General features: G+C 40.3%; 1 protein-coding gene across 10 annotated transcripts in view; it reads right to left on the bottom strand.

Moving 5' to 3' along the window:
- OSBPL1A (oxysterol binding protein like 1A) overlaps positions 1-27,922 on the bottom strand; it is a 165,159-nt gene that overhangs the window by 16,892 nt on the left and 120,345 nt on the right. For 9 of the 10 annotated variants that reach the window (XM_083517684.1, XM_083517686.1, XM_083517689.1 and 6 more), the window contains 5 exons: positions 26,475-26,556; positions 25,076-25,182; positions 12,937-13,099; positions 9,053-9,209; positions 708-783 (listed from right to left, as the gene is read on the bottom strand). In XM_083517684.1, the coding sequence (XP_083373810.1) occupies positions 708-783; positions 9,053-9,209; positions 12,937-13,099; positions 25,076-25,182; positions 26,475-26,556 (585 nt within the window). Of the gene's footprint in view, positions 1-707; positions 784-9,052; positions 9,210-12,936; positions 13,100-18,348; positions 19,082-25,075; positions 25,183-26,474; positions 26,557-27,922 lie in introns of those variants that run through there. The other variant, XM_083517683.1, reaches the window with a different exon arrangement.

Genomic DNA, 27,922 nt, shown 5'->3' with positions numbered 1-27,922 from the left:
CCGTACAGCATGCAACGGGTAGAGTACTGAAGTTGTATCAGGGAAACCTGGTTTCAAATTTCCACTAAGCCATGAAACTCACAAAACAATTCCAAGTCCCTCACTCACTCTAATCTACATCACAGGGTGGTTGCGATGATAAAATGGGCAAGGAAAAGGACCACCCTAAGCTTGAGAATATTACTAAAACACAAATCATGAAAAGAGTTGAAAGAAGGCTGATTTACAGTGAGGTGAAATAACACTTAGAAGGCATTAATGCAAAAGGGCCGGTATTAATTAAGCTGTAATTATTTTATTGTTAATTATTAATTACAATATTAATTATTAATTACAGCATTAATTTATAAAGTACCTAACAGGCACTGTATAAGAAATAAAAAACCTAACAAGCTTTACCTGCAGGCTACAAACCAGAATTGAGTCCCCCAACTTAGTTTCTTCCAGATGTTTTGGACAAGAACTTGCATCATCCCTGACCATTGCTCATGCTGGCTGCAGCTGATAAAAGCTTGCCACACTTTTGTGACATTTGATTTTATATAAGACACACACCCATTTACTTCCGAAATGCATGCATACATCAGTCAGTCCTTAATTCTTTTATTCAAAAGCCGGTTTGGGGGGATATGATCAATAATCTATTGCTACACATTTACTATAAAGACTATGATTAAGCTTTTTATTCGAAGCTATGTTTCACCTACCATTCCAATGCACTTTCTTAAGATGCTCCAAATACTGAAATCATTTCTGGAAAACATTGGAGAAGGCAAGCTTGTCCTAGATGGGGGGGGGGGGCGGCAAGAGACCAAGTTCATTAGACCTGAATAATATACTTCCAGTTTAAGTATTTGCAGAATGAAGAGTGTATGCAATACTGACAGAACAGAAACCTGTCTAACAACAGCCAACTGGTCTCCCAACCTTCAATTTTTCTATTCAAATAGGGCTCATGATTCATCGCTGATCACAAGCCAGTTATGTACCTCAATATAAACCACCCAAATGTGCTGCATAGTAGCAATAAAGATAATGCAACTTTGGTTGGGTAACCAATTCAGACAAACTGTTTTGTCACACAGGTAGTTGAGAAGATCTGTCCTCAATATAAAAGTATGAATAATTATACTAAATTTGAGTATATGTAAGGCACTGTCATACATTTAATTAAGAACTAAATTAGAACTAATTAAGAATTAAGTACTTAAGGTTAAACAGCCCAGTATTCTGTATGAGTAACCACAGCTCAATTTGTAAAAGCAATTTTTTAAAAAACAGGACTTTAAGAAAAGATGTGCACCTGTGTAAACATATTTCTGAAGCACGAGAGGTGGGTGGGTGGCATCCCACTTAATTCTGGACACTTGGTAAAGGCATTAAGTGTGTTAAGGAGCCTACCTTTGGGTGGGGGAAGCCTGTTCCATTTCTTTACTATGCAACTGCTTCCCCTAGTCTCATACAATTCAGTTGAGTGATGAAGTTGACTAGATTAGACTAGAAGCTGTCTGTGATCCAGACAAATTCACACCTAAGGAAGACTGTTCTGAACGGTGGGATATTATCTGGATGGCTCTCTCTTACTTTGTCCCTGCCCCAAATATACATTAAGCTGTCTTTTTTTTTAAAAGCTCAAAAACCAGTTCCAACAATGCCAAGAAAGAATGACTTTTCATGGTTGTCATCCAACGTGTTCCCGCAACAATCACGCTAGAATGTAGATGGGTATTGCAGCAGGTGCTAGTCATGCCTCTGTAAGAATACCGTGAGAATTATTGCTTGAAGCAAAAAAGCCTACAAAACCAGTTTGACAAGAGCCCATAATAGAACAGGAAAAATGAACATGCATTATCACTGGAAGTAACTGCTCTACAATGCCACTGTCCAACTCCCTGAAAGATTATCCTTGTACAAAGCCTGTACTACAGCACCTTTCGGCACCAGATGTGTCTTCATTTTGCCAACAACAGAAAATACAAATGTTTTTACACTTGTATTTTTAATTTTTTTTAAAATCCCACCACCCACCAGCTTAATTGCAAGTGGTTAGCTTTTAATCTTACATCTTAATCAAACCCACTAGAAGGGCTATTAACTTATCTCACAGGGTTGTGAGATTAAAGTAAGCAAAAATACCTGGCAACCTGCCAAAAGCCCTTATGGCAGGAAAACCTAACTTGTATTTATCCAGTTCTAATGGTGCAAAATACATTATTAATTTCTACATCAGGCCAACATAAAGTCAGTGAATTCCCCCCCCCCCCAAAAAAATAAAGCACCGTTAGCATGCAAGTCAGCATGAAAAATTGATTTTTTTTTAAGGGAACAATTTTAAGCTAGGTGGCCTTTAATATACTTGTGCACCAAAGAGATGCTGTCTTTCCAAGCATAATTTGCTCTTTTTTCAGTCACCAGGCCTGCGGAATCCCAGTCTAAATACGTTCCTTCTTCCAGTACTAAATAAGTGTGCTCTTTGTTTTTTAAAGTAACACAAAACACAACCCTACATGTGCACTTGCTTCGTGTTATGATTTTCCTCAAAAGAACACCAAAATGAATAATCTGTATATCACTAAAAACACTTGACATTTTGTAACCGGGTGTTTTACCCTTATAGTAAGAAACACAATTGGAGAAAATTGTTCTTCACTTTCCTGAGAACAGTCATCCTGGGAGTACTGTGTTCAATCCTCATGCTATATGGAGACTGTTCAAACTAAATCTCTGCCTGCCACGAACAAAATCCTGTCCAAGTCTCTGAAAATAGTCCCAATTTCACAGTGTTGCTTCAATCTCATTGAGCCCAACAGGAAGTCAGATGGCAGACTCCTGTCATTGTAAAGTTGTTTTCTTGGATTTACAACCCATTTTGAGTGTACTTCTCTACTCAACAAACTGTTTCCAAGGATCCACTAAACAGATCCAGCCTGGTGTACTGGACCCCCAGAGTCTTCCTTCTTTTATTTCCCCTCCTTAGAGGAGACATGTTTTTGTGGCATCCTGGACCACACATGGTAGGGAGAAGCCAAAAGCTGGGAAATCTGCAAGGTTGCTTTGAACCTCCCCTTCAGATATTTTTCTGACTCCTATGGCACTTGTCAGTAGCAAGTGAGCTTCCCTGCTCCGCTAAGCAGGTCAGTCACTCAGCTCAAAGCCTTAAGAATTTACTCTTGTGAGAATTCACTCCAACATGTAGTGATAGCCACTGACTTTGGCCATTAAACATGGGGAATACATGGCTATTAGCCACCAGTTGCTAGGAATCACAGGTGACATGCACACACTGTTGCACTTGGGCCCTGCTTGTGGACTTCCCATAGGCATTTGATTGGAGACTGTGAGAACAGAATGCTGGACTAGATGGGTATCTGTGTCCTGATCCAGTGGGTTTTATTTTGTTTATGTCTTTAGCTTCCTTACACAATGCATTCTTTCCCCCTCTCCTCTCTAATTACGGTATTGCGAGCTTAACCCTATTGCTGAAAATGCTGCCCAGTCAAGAAAGAGGTCAGCAATGTCTTACACTGACAGTATTCTCCTGTATCATGAATGAGCAACAGTCTGTCCCTGTCTCTATGTTCTCAAACTACACAGCTCAGTTCCTGCCTGTGTATACGACTAAGGATATGCATGTTCAAATATTAGTGTTTCATTATTTTGTAGCACAAGAGAAGGCAAGCCCACAGAAAGAGAAAGCAAATGCAGTGGAAAGTTGTCAGAGAAGTTGGTTTTCTGTAACTTTCCATCAAGATTAATGCTAGATTGCACAAAATTGAAGGGGAAAGGAAACAACTGCACCCCAATAGTGAAGGTGGCTATTAAGCAAAACTTTGAGGGCGAGGAACACAATTGCATAGAAATAGAATAAAATGCTCTCAGGCACCATTCAAAATTTAATAGTAACATTATTTGGGAATACCATTCAATGCTTCCCATGTTACATGCTGCATTAGCCACATCGACACTACGTATTTCAAAACCGGTTTACCCATCAGGGCTTTCCCCCAAAGAACTCTGTGAAGATACCCAAAGCAGTCCATGTCCCTTTATACAGCAATAGTTCAGGGCTCATTGGGTGGAAGCCATGACGGTTAAAACAAGTTGACATTTAGAGTATAGACATAAATATCACTTGTGAAACAGTAATGTGCTTAAGTTATATTTAGGGGACTTCTCTATCTGCCCACCCCACCCCCATTAATAATTTTTACACCCCCACCCCTACCCCAGCTAAGCTAAGAGTACTATATCTGGGAAGGAAGTAGTGGTCCCTTCACAGGACAGGCCTGCATCCAGATAACATTTTGACTCCACTTGATGGGAGACAGGAAGGCCCCGTTATTAAGGCAAGTGCCCAGTCCAGGATATCTGAAAAAGAATTCACAAGTGAGACAGAAGTCTTCAATTTCAGAAAAAAACACTTGCATGACTCTAAAGCTCCTTAACAATATGCCTCCCTATACGTCTTTGCAACTATCATCAGCAACCAGCATTTATTACTTACTCCAGTGAAAAAGATCAGTTCTAGTTTTAGAACTGCTTTCTTCAGTTACTCATCAGGATAGAGGGCAAGGTTTATATTGTTTATTTTACACTAATCTTTATCCTGCCCTTCAGCCAAAAAATGCCCCAGACCAGTTTACAGAGCAATACAAAACAATAGAGTCACCGCCCTCAGGGTTATAATTTAAAAAGACAACACAATGGAGAAATGGTTCAGGAGGAATGAAGAAGTAAGACGATTTGGTTCAAGTTCTTAGTGTCAAGTTCTCTTAACAAACAGCTGGCCTCTCAGTTGCAGTGATGAAGCGAGAGGCCCTTCCCTGCTACCGCTTGATGTAATGGCTGCCACCAGGTTGCAATGGTAAGAAAGAGGAACATGGTTTCTCAGCTTAATAGATTTTTAATTCTATGAAATATATTGCTTTATTTCACAGTACTACATTTTGCATTCCTTATGCTATATGCCCTAAACGGCATGGTATTCATTAACTCACCAAAGCAGCTAACTATGGGCCTCCCAATTTCGATAGAGTTTCAGTGAATAAAGAGGGAAGCGTTATACTAAGGAAGTGTGTGTTCTGTCTCAATAAGCGCATTCCTTGCACAGGTTATTTGCAGAAGACAAGCTGACACTAGTGTTTAACTTGAGTAATGCTCTTTTGTTTTTTTATTTTAAAAAACATTGTACCACTTTTACTGTTGCAATTCTGAAGGGGCACATGTGTATGTTCTAGCAGTTGTTTAACTGAATTTTATAGCGAATGCTTAGTTTATTTTACAACAGTAAAAAGACCTGCATTTTCATGGCAATAAAAATAAAGGCATAACCTTCAAAAACCGGCCAGGTGAATGTTCCAATAAGTCAAAAAAACAACAACAAAGGCATAGCAGATAAGTTGACGAAGCCCATGGAACTTGACCAAAATGGATCTGGAGCACATCCTGGCATAGTGATCTAAAAAAGACTGATCTACGAGTCCCCAGGTAATGGGATTGCCTCAGTCAGGAACCCAAGAGATGGCTTTAGCCAAGCCACACTCTCAGCCTCCACTTGCCATATGGGTACAATAGTTACCTACCTTACAGTATTGTTTTAGCGATGACAGCAGGGTATGCTATGTGAAAGCACTTTTCGCTAGCATCATCTCCTCATTATTACGGAACTCATGTAGGACCTACAACAAAGTGTTGTTGTGTGGAATGCTCCTGTTCAGGGTTCCAGCCAGACATGCCCAGGATTTCCCAGGATACACCAATTTCACCACCATCCTGGTTTTCCATTTCCCTTCCTTCAACTGTCAGCCAGAGTTCTGTGGTCACTGATATTCCCAGTTTTCACTGGGCAGTTCTTGGCATTTGCCCCTCTTAGGGCTCCCCCCCCCAAATCCATTCTGCAAACATTGGGGTTTCTTTTCCCTGCCTCCCATCTGCTCCCAGGCATGCTGAAACTTCCCTCTTGCACGCTGATGGTGCTATTTTGGCTAGATAAGGATCAGTACTCCGATAATTGAGTTCACTATTAATGTATAGAATGTACAGAAGAGAACATGCCCAAGAGTCAGGAACTTTAAATGAAAATTCCAGTCTGATCTACTAGTCTCATAAAAGCCATATTTACAGTTTACATCCAGTTTCACTATGCTATACCAATGGCTTGCATGCCTTAAATAACATGCTTAGTACAAGCTGCATATGGTTTGTATCAAATGGCAAATATTCTTTTCTGCTTCAGATCATGTACTCTTTCAACATTAGTTATGTATTGTCAACAATGAAAAATTCCAAGAGTTTGAGCATGCCAATTATCTCAAGAAACCGATAGCAAATGCCTAAGTTTAGCACCAGGGACACAGAAAAACAAGCAAGACACATTCTTTGCACATGAAGCTGGCTTTAGCTCTCATTTCACCTATTCTAGTTACCGGTACTTCTCATATTCAAGGCTAAATTTTACAGGACAGTATGTTTAAATTTGAATGATTCTGTGGTGCAGCTATATGGAGCTAGTTAAGCATCTACAAGGTACACCCCATTACATATCATGGAGATCTCTGCCTGTACTAAACTAAAATGGTCACTGCCTGTACTTGGGCTAATGAACGTTATTTACATGTCTGGCTCACTGATAAGCCCCCAGTTAGCCTTTGTATATTTGGGGCTTTTAAAACATTGTTACAAGGTATCATTGTGGAAGTTTAAATATTTTTGCTATTTGAAATCAGCACCCTAGAGTCATTAGCAACTTTTCTTACCCCTTCTCAATGCTGACAACAACGCTGAACCAGGATTATGCCAGTGTCAATGTGATTATGACAGAGTAACACGGTCAGAATTGCCCCTTCGATCTATTACACTTCAAAATGAACTTCCACTGAGGAAAACTGAGCAGCCAGTTTCTTGTTCCGTTTTAAAAATGAAATGGCACAGTAACAAGTGACAAACACACAGACAAAAAGACACTACTAGGCCTGTGCATGTGTTTAGTTATTTCCCCCCCCCCCACACATCCTTGTTTCAGAACTGCACATAATGTAAGCCTAAGCATGAGAACCCATAAGTGAATGTGAAAGATGAAATGACAACTCGTTCCCAAGACTAACTGGTTTGCTACGTTCTTAGCAGAAAAGTCACATGCCTCATGCAAAACATCTCCAATTCCAAACATTAGTAGAATGTCTTTTTTGTATGTAATACAAACATCACTGCGGTTCTAGAATCATGACAGATATTTATTTACAATTTTTACCATAAAAGTATGTTCACCTTAGTGTTGTATCAAAGCTACATTTAAAATTACACATGCATTTCCTCCCCTTTGTATATATATATATATTTAGTTATAAATGCAAACATAAAACACTCAGACAAACCATGGTAAAACATTGCCCACATAAATGTATGTTACAACAGTAGTCACGGTATGACAAGAAAAGAAAACAGTACAAGAATCCCAAGACAACTGAACAGCTTCATCCCCTGAGGAAGTTTGCTCCAAGGCAAAATTTAGATTGGTTTTCCCACAGAGCTCTGAGAATCTGCATCAATATACAGTATTTGCAGACACCAATTCCCTAAATAGCGCCAGATGACAGGTCAGATATTGCAATATAGTTCAGAAAGAGATGTGAGCTGGAAAGTTAAAAAAGAATACGCCCTAGCTGCATTTTTAAAACCCTACCAAAAAGTCCATAAAAAAACAGCAAAAGACATAATTATTGCTGAATAAGGGTATGGGGGCAAAATGATAGAGAAGTTTAAAAAAAAAAAGTGACCAAAAAGCCTAATGAGAGACATCTGTAGTGGAAAGAAGAGAAATGCCAGGGGACTGAGGAACAAATAAGAGCTTGGCGGCTCTTGTCACCTCTTGTTTACCATTTTGGCAATAGAGTTTTACAACAAGCATTGTGGAAAGCTGCCAAATTGCAGATTGTTTCCTATAGTTAGAGCTGCTTTGAGCTTATCTTTGCTGCCTAGCAAAAAAATATTTGATAAAGAACCCTAATCCTTCCTTTCTCCACGGAATGAACACTGTGCAAACTGCATTAACAGAACTATCTTATCTAACGTGAGAAGGGGGATGGGAGATGAAGTGGGGAGTGCTGGTTATCATTTATTAAACAGAGTCAATCTGGGGTGTGTGTGTGGAATTTTGACTGCTTATTCGTTTGAATTTCATTGTGCCTAGAAATTCTGAAATATTTCTACAGTCCTTCAACAATTGTGGGTGAAGACATGACAGGTTTCATTCTGCACACAAGCCATGGTGCCATTTTGCGGTGATCAGAATGCATTAAATTGAGCCAAGAGGCAAGCATGGAAATGTTGATACATATGAGAGTGAAACGTATTTAAACCGAACTCTCTCTCTTGAATTTGTCTTCAGCAAATAAAATAAGGTCACCATCTTTATGCCAAGCAACTAGTGATAGTGAAACAGTGGAAGTAAAAAATAAATGTGCACATATTAAATTCTCTCTGCATTGAAACCTGAGAAATAAGGTGCAGTATTTGTTACATGTCACAGGGGATCTATTGTCCTCCTTTTACATGAAAAAAGGTTAAGAACAGATGAAGCAGAAGATGTGTGACATTTGTCTTCAATATGACCTCTTGCTTTTGATGTTTTTTGTTTGCAAAAACATACTGAAATATCTGGCCAATACTAGCATTGAATGAATGATAATGCAAAGGCGATCAAGTAACTGGAACCTTTTTTTAAAAAGCAGTAAGAGACCCACATTAAAAAAACATGAAGAAACAAGAGACCAGTATTGATGTCAGTGAGACAAATTTAAATGAGCCAGAAACATGCATTGTTAAGAATTCATGTATTTCATTTGCAACATGGTGTAGTCACATCAATGTACCTCAGTTTTTAAAAAAATGTTAACAACAAAAAATATGATCTCATATTAATGAACTTCTGTTCCACCACTGTTCAAGGGGAAAGGCAGAAGTATCCCCAAGTATCTTTTATAGATACCACATTTGGGGTTTTTTTTTCTAGCACAGCAGTAAAGGTTGCAGCCTCTCTAGACAAAAATCCTACCTGTGTTTTTTGATGCCATTTGACAGAGTCTCTCCAGTTTTACAGGTCTTTTCTCCAGACATGTCAGACGTTATAGTGTCACTAGAATCCACGCTGTCTTCTAATGAGTAAGTTGTCACAGTTTCAAATCCACTCAAAGATTTTTCAGATTCTGAATCTGTAAGACAGATGAACGCCAAATGAGACACACTTCAGGCTAGCCTTTTGCAGGCTAATGGACACCTCCTTTGCACAGCGTAATGAAACTTAAGTAGCCTATGGTGTACTGATGACAGCATTTGTCCAGTGAATACTTAGTACAAGTAGAGACTGAGTCTCTGAAAGAACATGGGTGAGCAAATTGTTCAGCGCCAAGGATTATACAAAGATGGGAATGTGAGCAGGGACAGACAAGTACAGGGTACCAGCAAAACATCTTACCAACTCCTAAACTTAGGCCCGCTACAGGTGCGATATTAGCCTATCCTTTAACCATACTTATTGGAATCAGGGTTAAGATACGAGTTCCTACACAACTCTTTGTTTCATAGTTTTAATATGAGAATCCAGCCTTTTCCTCTAGGTGTGTCGTTTAATTCCTGTGCTACTAGTTAAATTTAACACCAAGTATTCACCTGAGTTAATTTTTTTTAAAAAATGTACATCAAGATTTTTCAAACTAATATGCCCCAACAATAAAGGATAAAAACATAGTGAAACACAGCTGGACACATTAAAGCAAATATACTCACCAGCAAGTTCAACCCAATGAGGAAAGGAAAACGTTTTTTTCTTACCAACTATGGTAAACATGGTAAATGAGCACAACGTGCATTCGCATTGCTTACACACATAACAATCCTTTGAAATACACTCAACAAGGACCAGCATTTCTCTGAATCATACCCATCTGGCAGATGCCCAGGATTTCTGTTATCAGCTGCATCTACACATTACTACAAGTTCCATGACCTTCCTTCACCCAAATGGGTAGCAAAGCCAACTAGGCAATGCTATTCAGGGCCAGTGGAACTCTATTTTTAAATGTGGAGTACAAAATCTCACCAACTGTGTGTGTGTGTGTATTTGTGTGTGTGTGTGTGTGTGTGTGTGTGTACACGCGCACACACACGCGCGCACACACACACATTCAGATTTGCATTTGCTATTTTAAACACACTTATTTGTATTTTTACCAGCCATAGGGAGAAGGAGGTGCTATCTAAAGAGTTTAGAACCCACCACCAACAATCCTAGGCTTCATAGAACATATTTTCCCAAGAGACTGAGGGTGTGTTTTTTCTTCCAGTGTCTGGCAAAACCCAGTTTAGTCACTTACTTTCTATCCCAGCTACAAACACAGAAAAGGAACTGAGGACAGCACACAGACCTTTTGCATAAATGTTTACAGTTTGTGCTATAAACAAATCTGATCAAAGCAAACACTATATTTGCATAGATGGCAATGCAAAATTTCAAGAGCTGGAATATATTGGCTGTTTTTTATGTATGGATATTAACAGTCCAAGACACTTGGAGACATGGAAATTAGGATGGAAGCAGATTCTTCAGATCATGAAACTGGCTCATAACCTTCCCTTTGCAGTCAGTTATTCCTAGTGTTAGATACCAAAATGTACAGGAGAGTTCTCTTACTACATTTTAATACTTATGTGGTGCAGATATTAGCTAGCTAGGTGTCCACTAGGTAAGTCCTATTATACCAAACATGCAGACTTTTTTTTTTAAGGCAACTAGCTACTGAGCAAGCTGTTCTGTACGGCACAAGTGAAGCTTTACAGGTTAATTATGGTGCACAGGAAACCATTCAGGTAATACGAGAGACCTTAGGGTTGCATAATTCCTGATCTCCTCACAGACATCCCAAGTTGACAGGGAGCTTTACTTTTCAAAAGAGTTTGCTATCGTGGATATAAGATTGTAAACAGACTCTTCCTATCCACTTACAGAAGGACAGCATAACAAGGCAAACGTATTAATTTAGGTAAGTCCGTAAAACAAGGGATTTGTATGGTTCCAGGTGACCTGCCAATTGTAAAGTCTTACATCAATTAATTAAAACTGCAGCTTACAAGGCCCATAATACACAGTTTCAAGTGAAAACAAATAGCCTACATTTCTCCCCTCTCTTAGAGCCAAGCTTTTTTTTTTTTTTAAATGGCTTTATCTGCCGAAGATGATTGTTTTCTTGTGAATTTTCAATCCCTTTCATACAAGGGAACTGTCCTTATTCCCACCCAGTTATTTTCTTTGGTTCAAGCAACTGTAATATCCCTCAATAATAGCATTTCAGTAATCGACAACTTGGTGCAGTATTCAAATTTGATCATGTTATCAAACTTCACAAATGAGAAATTACATTCCCTTGAAACAGCAGCACTAAGATGGAGTCCAACCCCCCCCCCCGAAAGGGAGGCACAAAGCATATCAGACATGTAGTTTTACTGAGGAGCTTTAGATGTTCTGTTAGGATACAAGTGCACAAATCCTGGCTTAGACTTTTATATTAACATCTGTATGTATTCTAACAACCCAGCCAGATGGGCAGGGTATAAATAACAATAATAACCTATATCCCAGACAACCCTGTTCTTCCAACAGAATGGTTTCCTTAAGTTCTGATAGATTTTACCTTCTGGCACAGTCACTAAATTTGTCTGTGTTATATTTCTACATATCAGAAGACACTTATGATATGCATGCACACATTAGGAGCAGCTGTGTTGTCTTTCAGGTTCCGTGAAAGGCCTTTGATAAATAATTTTCACAAGACAATTTAATGCTGAGAAACAATCATCAACAAGACAAATGGCTACTAGGCAGACCATAGCCTCCTGCTTAACGACATTTTCTCACTGCCTGTAGAGAAGTAACACACAGAAGGTCCTTAAGCAAGCTAGCCAAACCACGCATTCTCTCCAGCATTTCTTGACCTTGGTGAGGGGTTTTGCTGGTGGCAAAACCTCTCAAATCCTTTGGTAGCTTAATAAAGTTTACAAAAGGGCAACTGCATTCAGTTTCATTTATGCCTTCCACTCAATTGATCAGCATGCAGATTCCAACCCACATTGCACCCCTCATTCTCAGAGAACAGGCTTTTTCCTTCAGTCATTATCCAAAAATAGGAATCAAACAAAGAGGTCTGGTTCTTATTTTCTGCAGAGGACACAGTATACATGGCCAAGACAACTACTTGTCCATTCTAAGATGACCCTGAAATCCTAGCCAGCTGAATGGTTTCAGTAGCAGAAACCTATTTGAACACCTAGTTTATTACAGCGCATTTCTCCTCACAACAGTGCAATTCAATTTAATCTAATGCATTTTGGTCAGGCAAGCTAGAAATTGTGTGTATTATGTTTTAATCTGTTTTTAAACACTGAACATGGGTTTTTAAAGTGTTACTTCTCCTGAGCCTGCACCAACCACATTTCTGTTTTTGAATCATGATCTAAATTCCTTTTTCATTAGCTTGTCCTTGTCTGTAGATGGAAAGGCAAGAGACAGATGGCAAAAAGCAGCCAGGCTAGGAGTGACCATGGCTCTTATAAAAATTGAGCTCTATTGTATATAAACCAAGATTTACATACCTACTACTTATAGAGTAAACAATTCATTACTCCAAATCCAGTTACAGCTGTTCGCACCCAAATCTTGCTACTTTTGCCCCTTTCAACATATTCTTCCTAGCCAGAGTCAACATTTATACTGCAAACTACTTGTGACAGGATAGTCCTTTTCTTCTGTTCATTACTCTGAGAAGTCAAGGTATGTATATATCCATATGTTTATATATAAACACACAAATACACGCACACCCTTGACCCTGGTCTTTTAAAGAAAAAAAACCCCTGACATTTTAGTTTTCTATGTCACACACTTACCTGAAACAGCATCATAGAACTGTTCCTCACTAAAGATGCTCAGAGGTGGTGACCCTTTGACCAGTGACTGCTCTAATTCATGGTGTTCAGTAGCTAGTGTTTCTAGAGCTTCAGATAAGATCTTGTTTTTCTCTTGCTCATGCTCCAGTTTCAGATTCCTCACCTATAAGTAGAAACATGTATGAATAAAATCTCATCTCTCCCAATAACGTGAAACTCAAGGCTATTTCAAGAATAGGCTCCAGTTTGCTAACTAAACCATGTCAACAAGCTCAGAGAAGTGGATTAAGATGACCAGGGAACTTCTGCACTCGCCATGAAGTTTTGTCTCACCATTTTAATGTGTCACAGAATAGGAAAGCTTTCAAAAAGAATTTGTCTAAGCAAAAATTGGCAACTAAAACTGAAGGCGCTATGAAAAGCAAAGTAAGTTTCCTACTAATCAGTTAATGCAACTTTTGTATAATTCATGGAACTGCTAGTATTAGCTTGAGGGTAACAGGCTCTTCTAAGTCTATGATTCTATGAAGTTCATTTAGTCCTGAATGCAGCTCCTTAGCTATTGGCAACTCTAGGTATATTATGTCATTATTACTGAGCTCCACTGACAGGCAGTTTCTTTCCCGGTTTTATTTAACATATTGGTACTGACTTTTAAACCAAAAAATGATTGGCCTAGGATCCCTCAGAAAGCCTTCTGGCATTATCAGTCTTCTAATACATTGTGGTCTATAGTGGTGGCTCTGTTTCAAATTCCTTTACAATGATTTATTTACAATGCTATATTTTTACACTGCCTTTCATCAGGATTCCAGGGAGGTTTGCATTATTCACATTAAACAAAAATAAATTTTACAACAGTGACAAAACCAATTACCATAAAAGCACTGTTTTTCTGCAGCAGCACAGTATGTCAACAATAGCTGGTGTCACCCACCAACCTAATTTACCCCAAGGCCTAGGTGAAAAGATGGGTGTTAAAGACAACAGTGAAACTCCACTAACAAAGGCACTCTATGCACCTCCAAGAGGAGGGAGGGAGTTCTATAAACAGAGTGCCACTACAGAGAAGGCCCTGCAGATTCAAATTAGAACGTTCATAAATTAGGCCATTCTTTGCAGCAGTGTTTTCCTTGAGTGTTCTACAAGACAGGCTCACCGTATGAAGTCTATTGTGGAATTAAAGGAAAATTGACGGTAGGTACATTTATTTATTTATTTAATGTGGTATACCACCCTTCATCTGAAGATCACAGGGCAGTTCACAACATAAAAATACAAAATGAAAACACAAAATACGCAGTAAAACCGAAGCAAAATAAACCAATAACACCCTCTTCCACAGACACATTTAAAAGGTCACAGAATGTTAATCAGCAAAACGCCTGGTTAAAGAGAAAGGCTTTCATCTGGCGCCTAATATATGTAATGAAAGCACCAGGCAAGCATCATTGAGGAGACCATTCCACAAAAGAGGTGTCACCTCAGAAAAGGCCCGTTTCCATGTTGCCACCCTCCATATCCCTCTTTCTGTCCCTAATATATTGTAAGAACAGCTGTATGAGCAGAATGGCAGGATTGTGCCCATCATACAGGCCAAGTCTGATTTATTTGAAGGCCTATATTTCTGTATACGGTACTTCACATGTTTCATATCTACAGCAGCGAACTAGAGATATATGCGCAATACTGATGAAACTTAGTATGAGAAGTTAAAGAAGCTATAGCTTTGAACATGAGGCTGAAACTGGGGAGGCAATGCGCAATTTAATATTGTCCTCCACCCAAATAAACTTCCATGACTGAAAGACTGCTCATAGTCATTACAGAGTCATTTAAGTGAATTAACCCTTAAAATTATAGTTTTCTAATTAACATTGTGTCTTTAAGGGCAGCTAAAAGTATTATTGTTTATGCTGAAGTAACTTGAACCACCAGTAGCAATATGTCTCACAAAATTGGTACTGGTGCACATAAAATATGGGTTGTACCAAATGACAGCTCCCAGTACCACCTCCTATGGCTGTTCCAAAGAGGTTCCCTAATTTTCTGGAACATATTTTGGAGGGGTGTAGAAGGAAAGTGAAGTCATCACAGAGAAAGGGGGAAAGTACATCTCCCCCTCTGTCTGTGTTAATGGAAGCCTTCTCTGGAGTGAAGGGCCTTCTGTAAGGAGAGGAATACTACCCTGTAATTGCATGGTTTTTTGCCAACTTTAAACAGAGGGCCTTGATCTATCACCACGTTGTTTCAAGTATCGACATAACCGATTAATTGATTAACTTGGCACTGAAAAAAGGGGCGCTTTAGATCCCCAAATATCATTTATTTTCCCACATGGTCATATGCTTGGGTCCACAACTTACTGTGCAGAGAAAGTATGTTTTTTCCTGTTTGTAGTGCACACTTTGGTCAAAAATGGTAAGGGAAAAGAACTGACCCAGGGAATGTGTGTATATATCTATAGATAGATAGATATTCAGAACAAGATTTAATTAAGAATTACCATGTACCCTGGAAGAGTTACAAAATCTTGGTTCAAATTTCTATGTCAAATAGTAACAAACTGGAGCAAATTCCACTGCCTTACTTTATAATTTGCATTCTGCACTTTATCTTATCGCCATCTGGACTGAAGGAGGCAGGAACAGCAACATTCTGGATCTCATGAATTTGGATGTAACGATTGTGAGTATGCTCTTGGCAGCAGGTCTTTTTAAAGATCCAGTTAAAAGACCTCAAGTAACAGGATTAGAAAACACATTACGGTAGCTTGAAAGACTGGAGAGCTGCTGCCAGCCAGAACACACAATCACCTGGGATCCAGGCTATTCACTGAATGATCCACTCAACAGCTGAAAACTACATATTCACTTGCAAAGCTGGGGACATTGAGCTGCATGGCCAGGGCTGTACTAACAGATGCTTTTTATTTGCAGGAAGCCTTTCAACAGTCTCATTCAGTGAACAGTGTGGGCATGACTGCGATAGGATCCATATGCACAAATGCACCATCTTGTCTAACAAGAACAAATCATACACAGTATGCAACTTGTGCATCACAACCATGAAAAAGGGCTGCAAACACAATGCACAAAAAGGATTTCAAAAACCCAGCAAATGGGTGGGAACTGAAATATTCCTCGCCCTGGGTGCCATTTGGAGTAGGGCCAGCCCTGCAACACATAAGCAAGGCTTATGCACTTCCACATCTTTCCAGGGAGTGTGCCAAGTGTCATGAAGAGACATCTGCACAACACACAATACTCATACTATTTGGAGCTGGAAATAAATCCCCTAAGGGCCACAATAAATTGGGAAAGATCAACATTCTAGGGATTAATCCATCACCCTGTTTTCCTTCGAATTTTTTTTTTAATGGTTTGCAGCAGTTCAGATGAGGTAAGCTAGATATTTGCAGTTGCACTTGAGATTTCCCTTTATAAGTGCTTGAAGTCTCTTATGGGATCTTCAAGTAGGCAATAAATAACAGCCTTTCGTTCTAGAAGAATGAGGGATGGGCTAACATAATCGTAGGCGGCATTGTTGTAATGTTTAAAGTTTGGAGCAAGTTCATCTTTGCATAGAACTTTGCTACCCTGTGTTTTCCAGTTTTGCATAAGAAAAAGAAATAAAATATGAGAAAGAGGGGAGAAAACGGAAAGCGAGAATGAGTTGTCTCTGCTCACAAGGACCTTACAATTAAAAATTGTAGTTGGAATAGTAGCAAGGGATGAATGGGAACAAATATAGCTACACCTTCTTAAGCTTGGTTACAGTGGAGGGGAAGGGGTTAATGGGTTTAGTTAAGCTGCCACTCAGATCTAGTAGTACCCAGTGAATGGCATAGTTCCCACAGGATCCACTGCACATCAGCACTACTTTTCACCCCCATTCGCCCATGCTGTGTATGTCATAATTTCCTACACCGAAGCGATACCCATGTAGGAAACTCAGCATGAGTAAAAGTGGGTGTAAGACAGCAGTCCCCTACAACATAAGAAGAGACATAAAGGTCCATTTAATGAAGTGAGCATTTTCCCACAGCCTGATTTTGAAACCTGCCACTAGCCTAAAGGTGACATCCCTCACCTGCTGTTTACCCAACACCGAGAGATACAAAAAGGTAGACTGTCTCAGAACCTGGAGGTTCTATTTAACTATCATGAACACAACCACCACTAGACCAACCTTCAAAAAAATGCTTCAGTAGGTAGGTCCCCTATTCCCCTCACAGAGTTATAATGTGCAAAGTAGGTTATCCATCCTCAGGGAATTCAGAACTGTAGCTCTCTGTAGCTCTAAGGGGTGTCCTAACAGCTCTTTGAACCCTTAACAAACTACACCTCCCAGAATTCTTTGGGGAAAGCCATGACTGCTTAAAGTGGTACAGTTCTACAGTACTTTAAATGTACATTGCAGATGGCGCGATAGTTTCCAGAAGACTGTGGATTAAGTAGAAGCACTGCAGCAAATAATAAACCCAGCCAAGCATCACTCTTTTAAGAAGTAAGGTGCTTCCCACAAAGGAATAAACAGAATTAAGTTATGAAAAATTTAATTTCAATTTTAAATACATTTATTTGTAAGAACCCTGAAAACCAATAGGGTTTAACTTCCAAGGGCATAGCAGTTTGTTAGGTTACTACTGAATTTCACTCACGTCTCAGACTTCAAGTAAATTAGTTAGTTTTAGTTTCAGTGTCCTCATTTCATACCTTCAAATTAAGATTAAGATCTGTATGTACTGCATTTTAAAGCCAAAGCATATCCTTTGTTCTACAGAACACACACCTGACAGGAAGCTTACCTGTATCTATGTGCTACTATAGTGATATGGCTGAAAACGCCTCAATGTCAATATTGAACATCTCTTTGGAGTTTGCAAAGACTGAAATACAACAATACCAACTTCTATGAAACTATAAAAGCAATGCTGTCAGTGAAGTAATACCACAAACTATAATTTTACTTGCATCCTCTACTTAAGCTTCAATTTATTTATTTTCAAGGAGCCCCCACTACTAAAAAAATGTCCAGAACTCAGTTCTGAGAACTGAATTACGTTTTAACACATAGACATTTTTAAAGGCTCATTGACACAACGAAGAGGAATGCATTCCAATGTCAGAAGGAAGCCATTAAACTTTCAGCATCAGAAAACAAAGCACCAGAAACTACAAACTTTTCAGCTTTATAGCAGAAGCTACCAGGGTCAGGGGATGATGGAATAGATTTTGAGCCTAGTAGAGCGGCAAAGCCTGGCAGCATGTCCTTCCCATAGTGTCCGAATCCCAGATCAGTCCCTCCTGTCCTTGCACCTTCCATCTCTTCCTCAAGAATATTTCCCCACAGATACGTAATGCCAAAGAAAAACACACACACAAGACCTGCATGCCCCGAGAAACCTACCGTTCCAGCTCGTTTGTTGTGCTCCACACCTTGACACACACACACACGGTGAATCCTAGGAGCTGCTGGCAAAGGTCGTCTTGCTGCCCAGCCCGAGTCCTCTCCTCCCGCCTCTGTCACCAGGGCATTGTTGACCTCGCGCGCAGCCCTGCAAGGTCTCGGCTGCTGCTGCTGCCGCCGCCTCAGTCACCTTCTCGTTTTTCTAGTCCGCTCTCCAAATCGGCGCCGCTATTGCAACTGCACCAACGCCTCTGCAGGGCTTATCGCGAGAGCCAAGCGGGTTCCCCCCACCCCCGGGGGCAGTTTGCAGGCTCGCAGCTCCCGAGCAGGGAAGGCTTTCAAGAGACGTCCCGGCCCAACAACAACAACAACCACAACGAAGGATAGCGGAGATACAAGCAAGCAGGCGCAGCACCAGCTTAATTAGGACGCCGGTGCTTTCCCTGCACCGGCTGCTGCAAGCAGCAGCAAAAAAAAGAAAGCCCTCGACTCAGAAGCGCTGCTCGTCGGCTTCTGGAGGGCCAAATTGGGGCGCCCCCACGCGGTCCCCGCGCCTCCTGGAGTTGGCCAAGACAGACGCGGAGTCGGAGAGGGATGGTGGAGGTGAAACGGAAGCCGCTCTTCCGCCCGCCCCGCGCGCACTTCAGGACGATGCAAGGGAAAGGGGAGCCAAGCCTTCGCCGGAGCTGCAAACCCGTTAACCTAAGTACTGACTGACTCCAGTTCCTGCTGGGTCCTAAAGAGTGGGAAGGGGAGCATGTGTGCAGCAAGCCACACGGAGGCATCCTGCCTGCTGCGAAAATATTTCTCTCTTCCACGAAGACACGCGTTACAGTTGAAGCCTAAGTGCAACTTTTGTCAAGAAGAGGGCTTGCCAAGGAATAATACTACTGCGGTTCTAATCCCGTTTACCTGAGATTAAGCCCCACTGAATTCAGGAGGATTTAAAAAGTGCAATCCTAACCATGTCTATTCGAAATTTTAAGTCCCTTTGAACGCAGGGGGAAATACTTCTTCCTGCACGCGTAAATATGCACAGGTTTGAGTCTTCTGAAGTTCAGGACAGACAAGAAAGTGTGTCTTGCCCCACCTTTAACCACAACACGCAATTCAAAAGGCAGCAGGGTGGAGATGGATGTTTAGTTACTTTATTTGTTATACCAACTTGAAGCCAGCCATTTTTGTAGAACTCCTATTCCTCACAGTTCCGGGACAGGCAAAAATCAAACAGTGAAACTTCTCATTCTTTTACCTTAAGGCCAGAAAATGTTGGACCACTTTAAGTCATGCCTGTCAATTAAACTGGTAAACATAGCTGCGCCCCCCACTCCCCCCAAAAAAGCAGTTATATGCTGAGGTTTTTAAAAAGAAAAAAATGAAAAGAAATAAGGTCTTCAGAAAGCAGTGTGGAAAACCACAATTCCAATATTTTTTGTGTGTGGTATGGCTACTGCTGCAGCAAAAAGAAAGAAAGACAAACAAAACATACACACTTTGAGAATTCCATACAGGTGAGACAACATTTTAATCCCACATGGATTATTGGACCACACACAAAAAACTCCTGCTACCCCCTCACCCCACCCCCCAAAATACATTGTACTGGCATAGATACTTCCCATACAGTCTAGCAGGTAAAGGTAAAGGACCCCTGGATGGTTATGTTGGAATGGGAATTAAACAATGCCTAAATGATGAAGATTAACCCCAGAATCACCACCCAACAAGACATTATGTGACGGCTACACCACTGAAGAACAACTAAATGAGCCTAGGCTTGGCCTACAAACAGTGCTATGAAGCCTAGCAGCCCTCCCCTCTAAGCACAATCTTAAACATATTTACTTGGAAATAAGTCAAAATTTTGTTCAACGGCTCCTATTAAACGAGTTTACGACTGCAGCCTGAGTGACCTAGCTGGATGTTAAATATCCCTGTAATCTGAACCACATTCTCAGGGAGGGAGGGGAATGTAAATGAGTATCTCACATTTCGTTCAGAATTTTAATTTTCCATTCATTTTGCGAAACAGAATATAAAATGGTGCTATTTAAAGAAACAACCATCACCAACACATTAATAGATTTATTTCACAAGTGGAGTCACATGGAGCACTCAGCAACAAACTTCATAAGCTTCCCCCCCCCAAAATGTCCTCTGAAGCTATTTTAATAAAAAGAAAGAATCAGGGACCGGTGCCCATCTGATCTCAGTACATTTGTTAATGGGCATGGATGGCAGAAACTGGGTTAGGTACAAAGGGACCCTACACATTTTATAACCCAGTACTATACAGCTTTTATTCTGACCCTGACCACAACAGCTATATTTAGTGTTGCACTTTAATATATGCAATGCTAAGGTCTGAACTATGGCATTAATCAGGTTGTTTGCTTTTGAGTGTGATTTTTACTGCAGAAATGCCAACATGAGGGGGCCTTCTCTGGAGTGGGGTCAATGGGCTTATCCCTTTGGCCCCCTTCTGTGGTCCTGCAGTTTTGCATAGCAGTGGTAGGGAGAAGTTTCCATTGGGGCAAGATTGCCTCTCCCCATGCTGCAGTCCTGATCCAGATAACTATCCCAAGATCACTCTGGGGATCTACAATACAGTGGTACCTCGGGTTAAGAACTTAATTCGTTCTGGAGGTCCGTTCTTAACCTGAAACTGTTCTTAACCTGAGGTACCACTTTAGCTAATGGGGCCTGCTGCGCTGCTGCCACGTGATTTCTGTTCTCATGCTGAAGCAAAGTTCTTAACCCAAGGTACTATTTCTGGGTTAGTGGCGTCTGTAACCCGAGGTACCACTGTAAATATTTTCAAGCAGGAAAACAATTCATTTAAGCTTAACAAACAGCAAATGCAGCCTCTAAATCTCTCTATAGATTTATGCCATCATTCTGCAAGGTTTACTACTCATATCCCACACAGAATAATACTCATTTTTCAACAACAACAACAACCCTGCATTCCCCCATTCTTAAAAAATTGACTCCACCTTAATTGCTAGAGAAAGGGAAGTTTTTGTTACACATTCTTTTCCTGGAGGACATTTCAGAACTTCGGAGTTCCAAATCCAGAATAAGAAACTTTCCTCCCATACCCCAGTCAATGGGGAAAAGAGGCACACAAACACATATATATTTAGTATGGGTAAAATCATCTTGCAACTTGCAGGTAAAAACAGTGGTTAATAACAGGAAGCTGCATTATACTAAATCAGACCACTCAGCACTGAGAAGGTAGCAGCTCTCCCAGGTTTCAAATGGGGAAAACTCCCAGCTCTATCTGGAGATACTGGAATTTGAACCTGGCACCTTTTGCATACAAAGCAGATGCTCTTCCACTAAGCTATGGCCCTTCCCCTTAATTTTTTTAAATACTGCTCAGTATTAATTTAATATATGCTGTGACTATTCAGTGGGAACCTCTGAAGAAAAGTCTCGTTGAGGAAAGTTTTTGTTTGGGATGCTTGGCTTTGGAGTGCTGCTTAAGTCTGTTTCTAAACCAGTACCTCATTGCATTTCAGTTTTATCCCTCACCTTCCTAGCAAAAATCCCATACACAGCTATCTTAATGTTCACTTTAAGTAATATACATTACTTAAGAACACAGTCCAAATGAATAATTACTTAGATGCATTAAGTAATCGCAGGTGCATTTTTAGCCATTATTTGTGATGTTTAAACTTGCCAGATCTTTCCCTCTTCCAACACTTTTTCCTATCTCAAGTGTAACAGGAGAAGACATATGCTCAGATTTTCACTATTCAAGACTATTTTTGCAGAGCCTACAATGGCTTCACTGTATGGGCTGCATTGTCATGTAACTGGTGCTGCGAGTCACGGTCGGCTCAAGCTTCCTCATTTGCAATACAACTTGCTAAAGGAAAAACAAAGCTGAACTCACATCTACCACCATAAAAATGTTTTAAATTCAGCCATAACTTTATACAGATTAACGGTGAGCTTTTGCAAGTTTACAATACCGTATAATACAGCTCAACATTCTATACTGCACCCAATTATCCTTGAAAACAATTTACCTTGAAAACAAATGGCTACACTGTAGCTTTATTTGTCTTCCCATGAGCTTAATTAATTTATTATAAGCAGTGGATTTATGTAAGCACATTAGTAATTTAAGTCCTTGTCATGTGATTCAACCTAAGGGGTTAAATCTCACTTCTCTTCTGTTGCAGCACACCACCACTCAACCTGTTTTATCCCCAACAAGCATTTCAGGTTCCGAAATATCCTCAAACAATTTGCAACATATCCACTGCTGGAGTCATAGGATAGTGAATATTTTTCTTTCATTCATGCTGGAGTTTCAAATCCAGAATAAGAAACTCGGACCTCTCATGTTATTCAGTTTTACTGTAGTGCAGGGGTCGGCAACGTGTGGCCCATGGGCCGGATGCGGCCCACAAAGACCATTTTACTGACCCACAAGCCACCCTTGAACCAAGCCGCCGACTCGGCGAGTCCCCTGCGCGCTGTGCTAAACCAGCACAGCGCGGTGTGTGGACTCACCAAGGGGCGCCAGAAATTGCATCTGCGCACATATCAGAAATCACATCTGCGCATGTCCAGACACCAAAATTGCTTCTGCACAGGCACAATTTTTGGTGTCTGGGCATGCGCAGAAGCAATTTCCAGCACCGCGGACATGCGCAGACACGATTTCCGACGTTGCACTGTGCCAGTCCGGCCCACAAACAATCTCCGTGGGAGTGATCCAGCCCATGGCCAGTAAACCTTGCCGACCCCTGCTGTAGTACATCACAAAAAAACTCAGTGACAAGCCAGCATAAGGATGGTAAAGAGTACTGTACTAAAAGAACCCATCCTGCTGGTTTCGGACATAAGCAACAACAGGCACATGGAAAGTCAAAGGAGGATTCCTCTAGCAACACATTAAGGACCAGCACAACATGGAACATATTTGCTGGTCCCAGGTACTTCATCCTCATCTGTATTTGGGCTGGAAAGACTTAAGGAAAAGTGAGGGTACGTGGAGCTAAGTTGAAAGTATGCACAATTTGTGACATTGCACAGCATCTTTACCAATAATGAGTCATGTCTGCATTAGTTTTTAAACTGCTGGCTTTGTGGAACTTGAACCATCTTAGGAAGAACCTTAATTCTGGTCTAAAACAGACAGGATTTTTGACAACTGAATTCTAGCTGAAGTGAGAACAAAGCTATCCTGCAGATTATAAACACAGTCTAACCCAATGTCAATTCAGTCCCCATTTCCCCTGGTAATACCACTACAGGACCTAACATTAGCCACATCAAGGCTAATCTTCCTGTTCATCTTCCAATTTAGTATATGTTGCCACCTACTTGCCAGCAATGCCTTCTGCATTCTACACAAGACAAGCAGGTCTATATGAATACAGATCTAACAGAAATAATGACATGAAAAAAAAAATCAGTGGGAGAACACTTCAGTCTCCCAGAGTACTCTACTGCTGATCTGAAAGTTGGTCCCCCCCCCCCCCCGCACCTGAACAAAGCAACATTAAATAGAAAATTCCATCATGAAACTTCTGAATCAATCTTCAATATATTCTATCTGGGCTTAAATACAGACAAGGGTTTCCTATTCTCCAACATGTTAACAGAGCTAATGCAGGTTGATTGTGATCTCCAATTACAAAGTACACAATGTGGGGATTACATTCTGGCATGAACCCATTGGGTTCAATGGTGGATGGGATTGCCAAAGTCGGTATTCCCAGAACCTGCCCCCTTCCCACCCCTTTTTATTTCAAGCAAATAAATAAATTGCCAAGTTAAATGTGCACAAGTTAAATGTGCATAAGTTGTGGGCCTACAGTTCTGCCATTGTGAATAGTGACTGTGCTGATCTTGCATACATTTAAGCTTTAATTCAGTTGACTTTTGAGTTTTCTTTTTTGCATTTCATTGGCTTTTGACCCCAGTGCTTACAATTCTACCACCTCTCTTCCCCCACATATACATATACCTGCCAACCTTCATGCATTTGAGGAAGTTGACTCATCTATGAAAGCTTACACTATAACCTTAAGGAGCCACAATATTGTTGTTTTTGCTTCCCCCTGGAAGCAGACTGCACATTCCACCCAATATTTCTTCCACTTCTAATCTTTCTTTCTTTTTATCAACTTGACCAGTGTTCTAGAGTTCTATTATCAATGTCTCTCTGCTAAAACTGCATTTGTTATTTGTGAGAACACTTCAGAAGTTTTCTCAGGCTATGAACTTAATAAAATAATAATAATAATAATAATAATAATAATAATAATAATAATAATAATAATAATTTATTATTTATACCCCGCCCATCTGGCTGGGCTTCCCCAGCCACTCTGGGCGGCTTCCAAAAGAATATTAAAATACTATAATACATCAAACATTAAAAGCTTCACGAAACAGGGCTGCCTTCAGATGTCTTCTAAAAGCCTGGTAGTTGTTGTTCTCTTTGACATCTGGTGGGAGGGTGTTCCACAGGGAAGGCGCCACTACCGAGAAGGCCCTTTGCCTGGTTAAGTGACATTGCATTAAATATTTGAAGTTCTTAAGTGTCCAAACCAGTAGGGAATATTGCTCAGCAATCAGAACTCAAGGTTGCAAAGGACAGAAAAGATCCCATCCAAATGATGTTCTTATGTTGTTCTTCTATAGATACTTGCCATTGTTTTGATTCACAGAGAGTATGTCATATAGAAATACTTACCCCTTCTTGCTTAGTGAAGAGTTTGAGACAATTGCTCAGCGCTTCACAAGTTTCTCTTGATGTTTCAGAAACCCCTTCAGCTTTCTTGAGAAATGAAGTAGGCATTCCTTTAGAAGAAGGGCAGGTAATATATGTGTTACTGTTTTATTCCACCCCACCTTTTGTTGTTGTTTTAGCTCGTGTAATCAACAAAGTTTATTATTAAAACAGTCTCACAGAAGCATGACCCGGAACTTTCATCCATCAGCCATTCTTATATAGGTTACACTTGATATCTTTGACTTGAGAAAAAAGAATGTCTAATTAAAGAACATTTAATTACTTTCTGCTGTAATAAAACCCACAGGTCTTAGCTAGGAGGAAGTACAATTTACTATGAAATTTATGATCACAAGACAGGAGGACAAACCAAGACAGTGCTTTTCATGGGCCACGGTACGACTGCTATTGGACAAGCTCATGGGAATATCTGAACAGTAACATTTCCTTCATAGCAATTGGATGGCACATTACCACATAACCCCAAATTTGTGTTTCTGAGTCAGCTACAACAACTTCTAAAATCTTGTATCCTCCTGTTCTTCATTTACAAATGTTGCACAAAATTTTGACAGTCTGAGAGCAATAGAAGTTAGAAACATCTGAACACTATAGGCCTGTATAAGAATTTTGTAAGATGAAGTGCTATTCTAACAGCATTGCAGAAAGTTCAGGTGTTTTGGCAAAAGAACTCCAGAATGATAAGGTTGAGAAGGCTGCTGTCCCCAGTGAATTCTTCATTTCTAAAAATGCATTAGATACTGCCTTGACGAAGAAGGTTTTGCAGCTTAAATGCGCACAATTTTATGAGACATGAGTACTAAAATACTTGTCAGGTTTACTTTCTTAAAATAAATGCTCTAATTTCACACAGTAGAGGCAACTCCCCGTTTGTGAGGGGGTTGCATTCCAGCTCATTGTGCTCATCGGCAAAGTGCAAGTAAGTCTGATCCCTTCTGCCCAGGCCCCTTTCGGGGCCAAAAATGGCTTGAACACCAGTGGCCGTACACCAATCAAACGCACGCAAAATGGTCGCTGCTTGTATCTAAACCAACCTGCCCCCTCTCTGTGCATACTGAGGGACACACAGAAAGTGGAAGTTAACCTTTTGAAAAATAGATATTAAACTGTATCAAAATGTGTGAGTTAAATTACTTGCAAACATCAGGACACAAAAGAGCAAAAATTATGCTGAGTATGAGATCAGCTAACTTTGCATCCATTACTAAGGCCTGATTGAGACATCTGGTCAGACAGAACATATTTACTGAGAAACTAGTTAAGGCTGATCTTGCGGATCAGCTTGGAAAGTGTTTCAAAGCAACAAGAGAGTTCCTTATTATGAACGAAAACAAGTCACCTTGAGAAGTGTCACATGACCTAATTATGGTGAGGAATCCAGAAATCTCTTTATCAAGTCTTTGTTGCCATGACTGTGCAACCTGTGGAGAGGAAACAGATATTTACACTTTCAGAATAACGAATCTTAAAGAGTTTCTTTCCAGTTAAACATGACCTACATCATTATAAAACTTTGTGGCAAACTAGGTGACATATGAGAGATGCCCCATAGATCTCTAATCTAAAGGTACCTTTTTAAGAAAAGAAAAGGAGAAAGAGAAGCAGAAAAGACAGCAGCCATGGAGGAACCATGACTTTTCCCTAAGGAAACAAATATCAGCTTTGGCGGGGATTTACACTGAGGAAATGTCAAGTGTCCCCTCACCGTTCCACAATCCTAATTCAGGTGTACCTTCATTGCAGTTGCTTGTTTCAAAAACAAAGGGACGGAGATCAGATTACAGATTTCCAATTCTCATCTACTTCGGCCCTCTATTTCAAAAAGAGAGCAGCTGCTCATATTATTTACATGTGAATTTTTACAAAAAAAGTTATCTGCAAGTGTTAATACAGCATTCTTTTTATGTATGGTTTTATTTCTAAAGTGTCACAATATAAAGGACATCCAAGAGCCATAGCAGCTCATAAAAAAGGGGGGGGAAGGCTACCCATGAATTTCAGAAGCAATTCTCCTAACTTTCTTTGCTATTTATGAGTTTTACCTTGGCCCTAAAGAGATAAAATAGGTGAAAGGACTTCTTAATGGGCAAACACAGTGGCATAAGCAATTTACTCAAACGTAATAGCATATGCAGTTTACCATAATTCAGAGGCTTGCACACCCTTCTGGATATATTGTTACATGCCACCTCAATCTCTGCAGCAGAATAGATTCCATGGGTCCAGGCACAGCAGAGATTGTGGTGTCTTTATAATATATGATTTATTTACCATCTTGGTTAAGTTAACAACTCATACTTAGTGGCCATTATCAGGCTGGCCTGGCAATTCTGGCAACTGAATCCCTGCTGGATCCAGGGATTCAGGAGGCTTGATGAAATTCTAACACCTATCAGATATTTAGGGGAATCTGGCACTGAGGGATTCAGGGGAATCAAGGCACCCACATAACATTATTATAGGTTGATCCAAGGAAGTATTATACCTATTTGTTTATCTCAAGTTAGGGGAAGGAACCATGGCCTTCCAAGTGTGGCTGGACTACAATTCTCACCATCTTTGACCATTTGCCATGCTGAGTCTGGTGGGAGTTGGAATCCAACAACATACTGTAAAGTACAAGTTTCCCACCAGTATGTATACTGTCCTTTGCACAGTTAGCTTCAGTTAGGCTGCAATCCAGATATATGTCCCATTCATCTCAGACCTAATTTTAAGTAGACATACATAGGCTCACCCTGTTAATAAGCCAATAAATGAATCCTGAGTTTGCCACATTGCTCACCC

This window comes from Podarcis liolepis (genome assembly GCF_965112155.1).
Source record: "Podarcis liolepis genome assembly, chromosome: 8".
NCBI lineage: Eukaryota > Metazoa > Chordata > Lepidosauria > Squamata > Lacertidae > Podarcis > Podarcis liolepis.
Note: the sequence above shows the minus strand (reverse complement) of the source record. Positions and strands in the feature narration are given on the sequence as shown.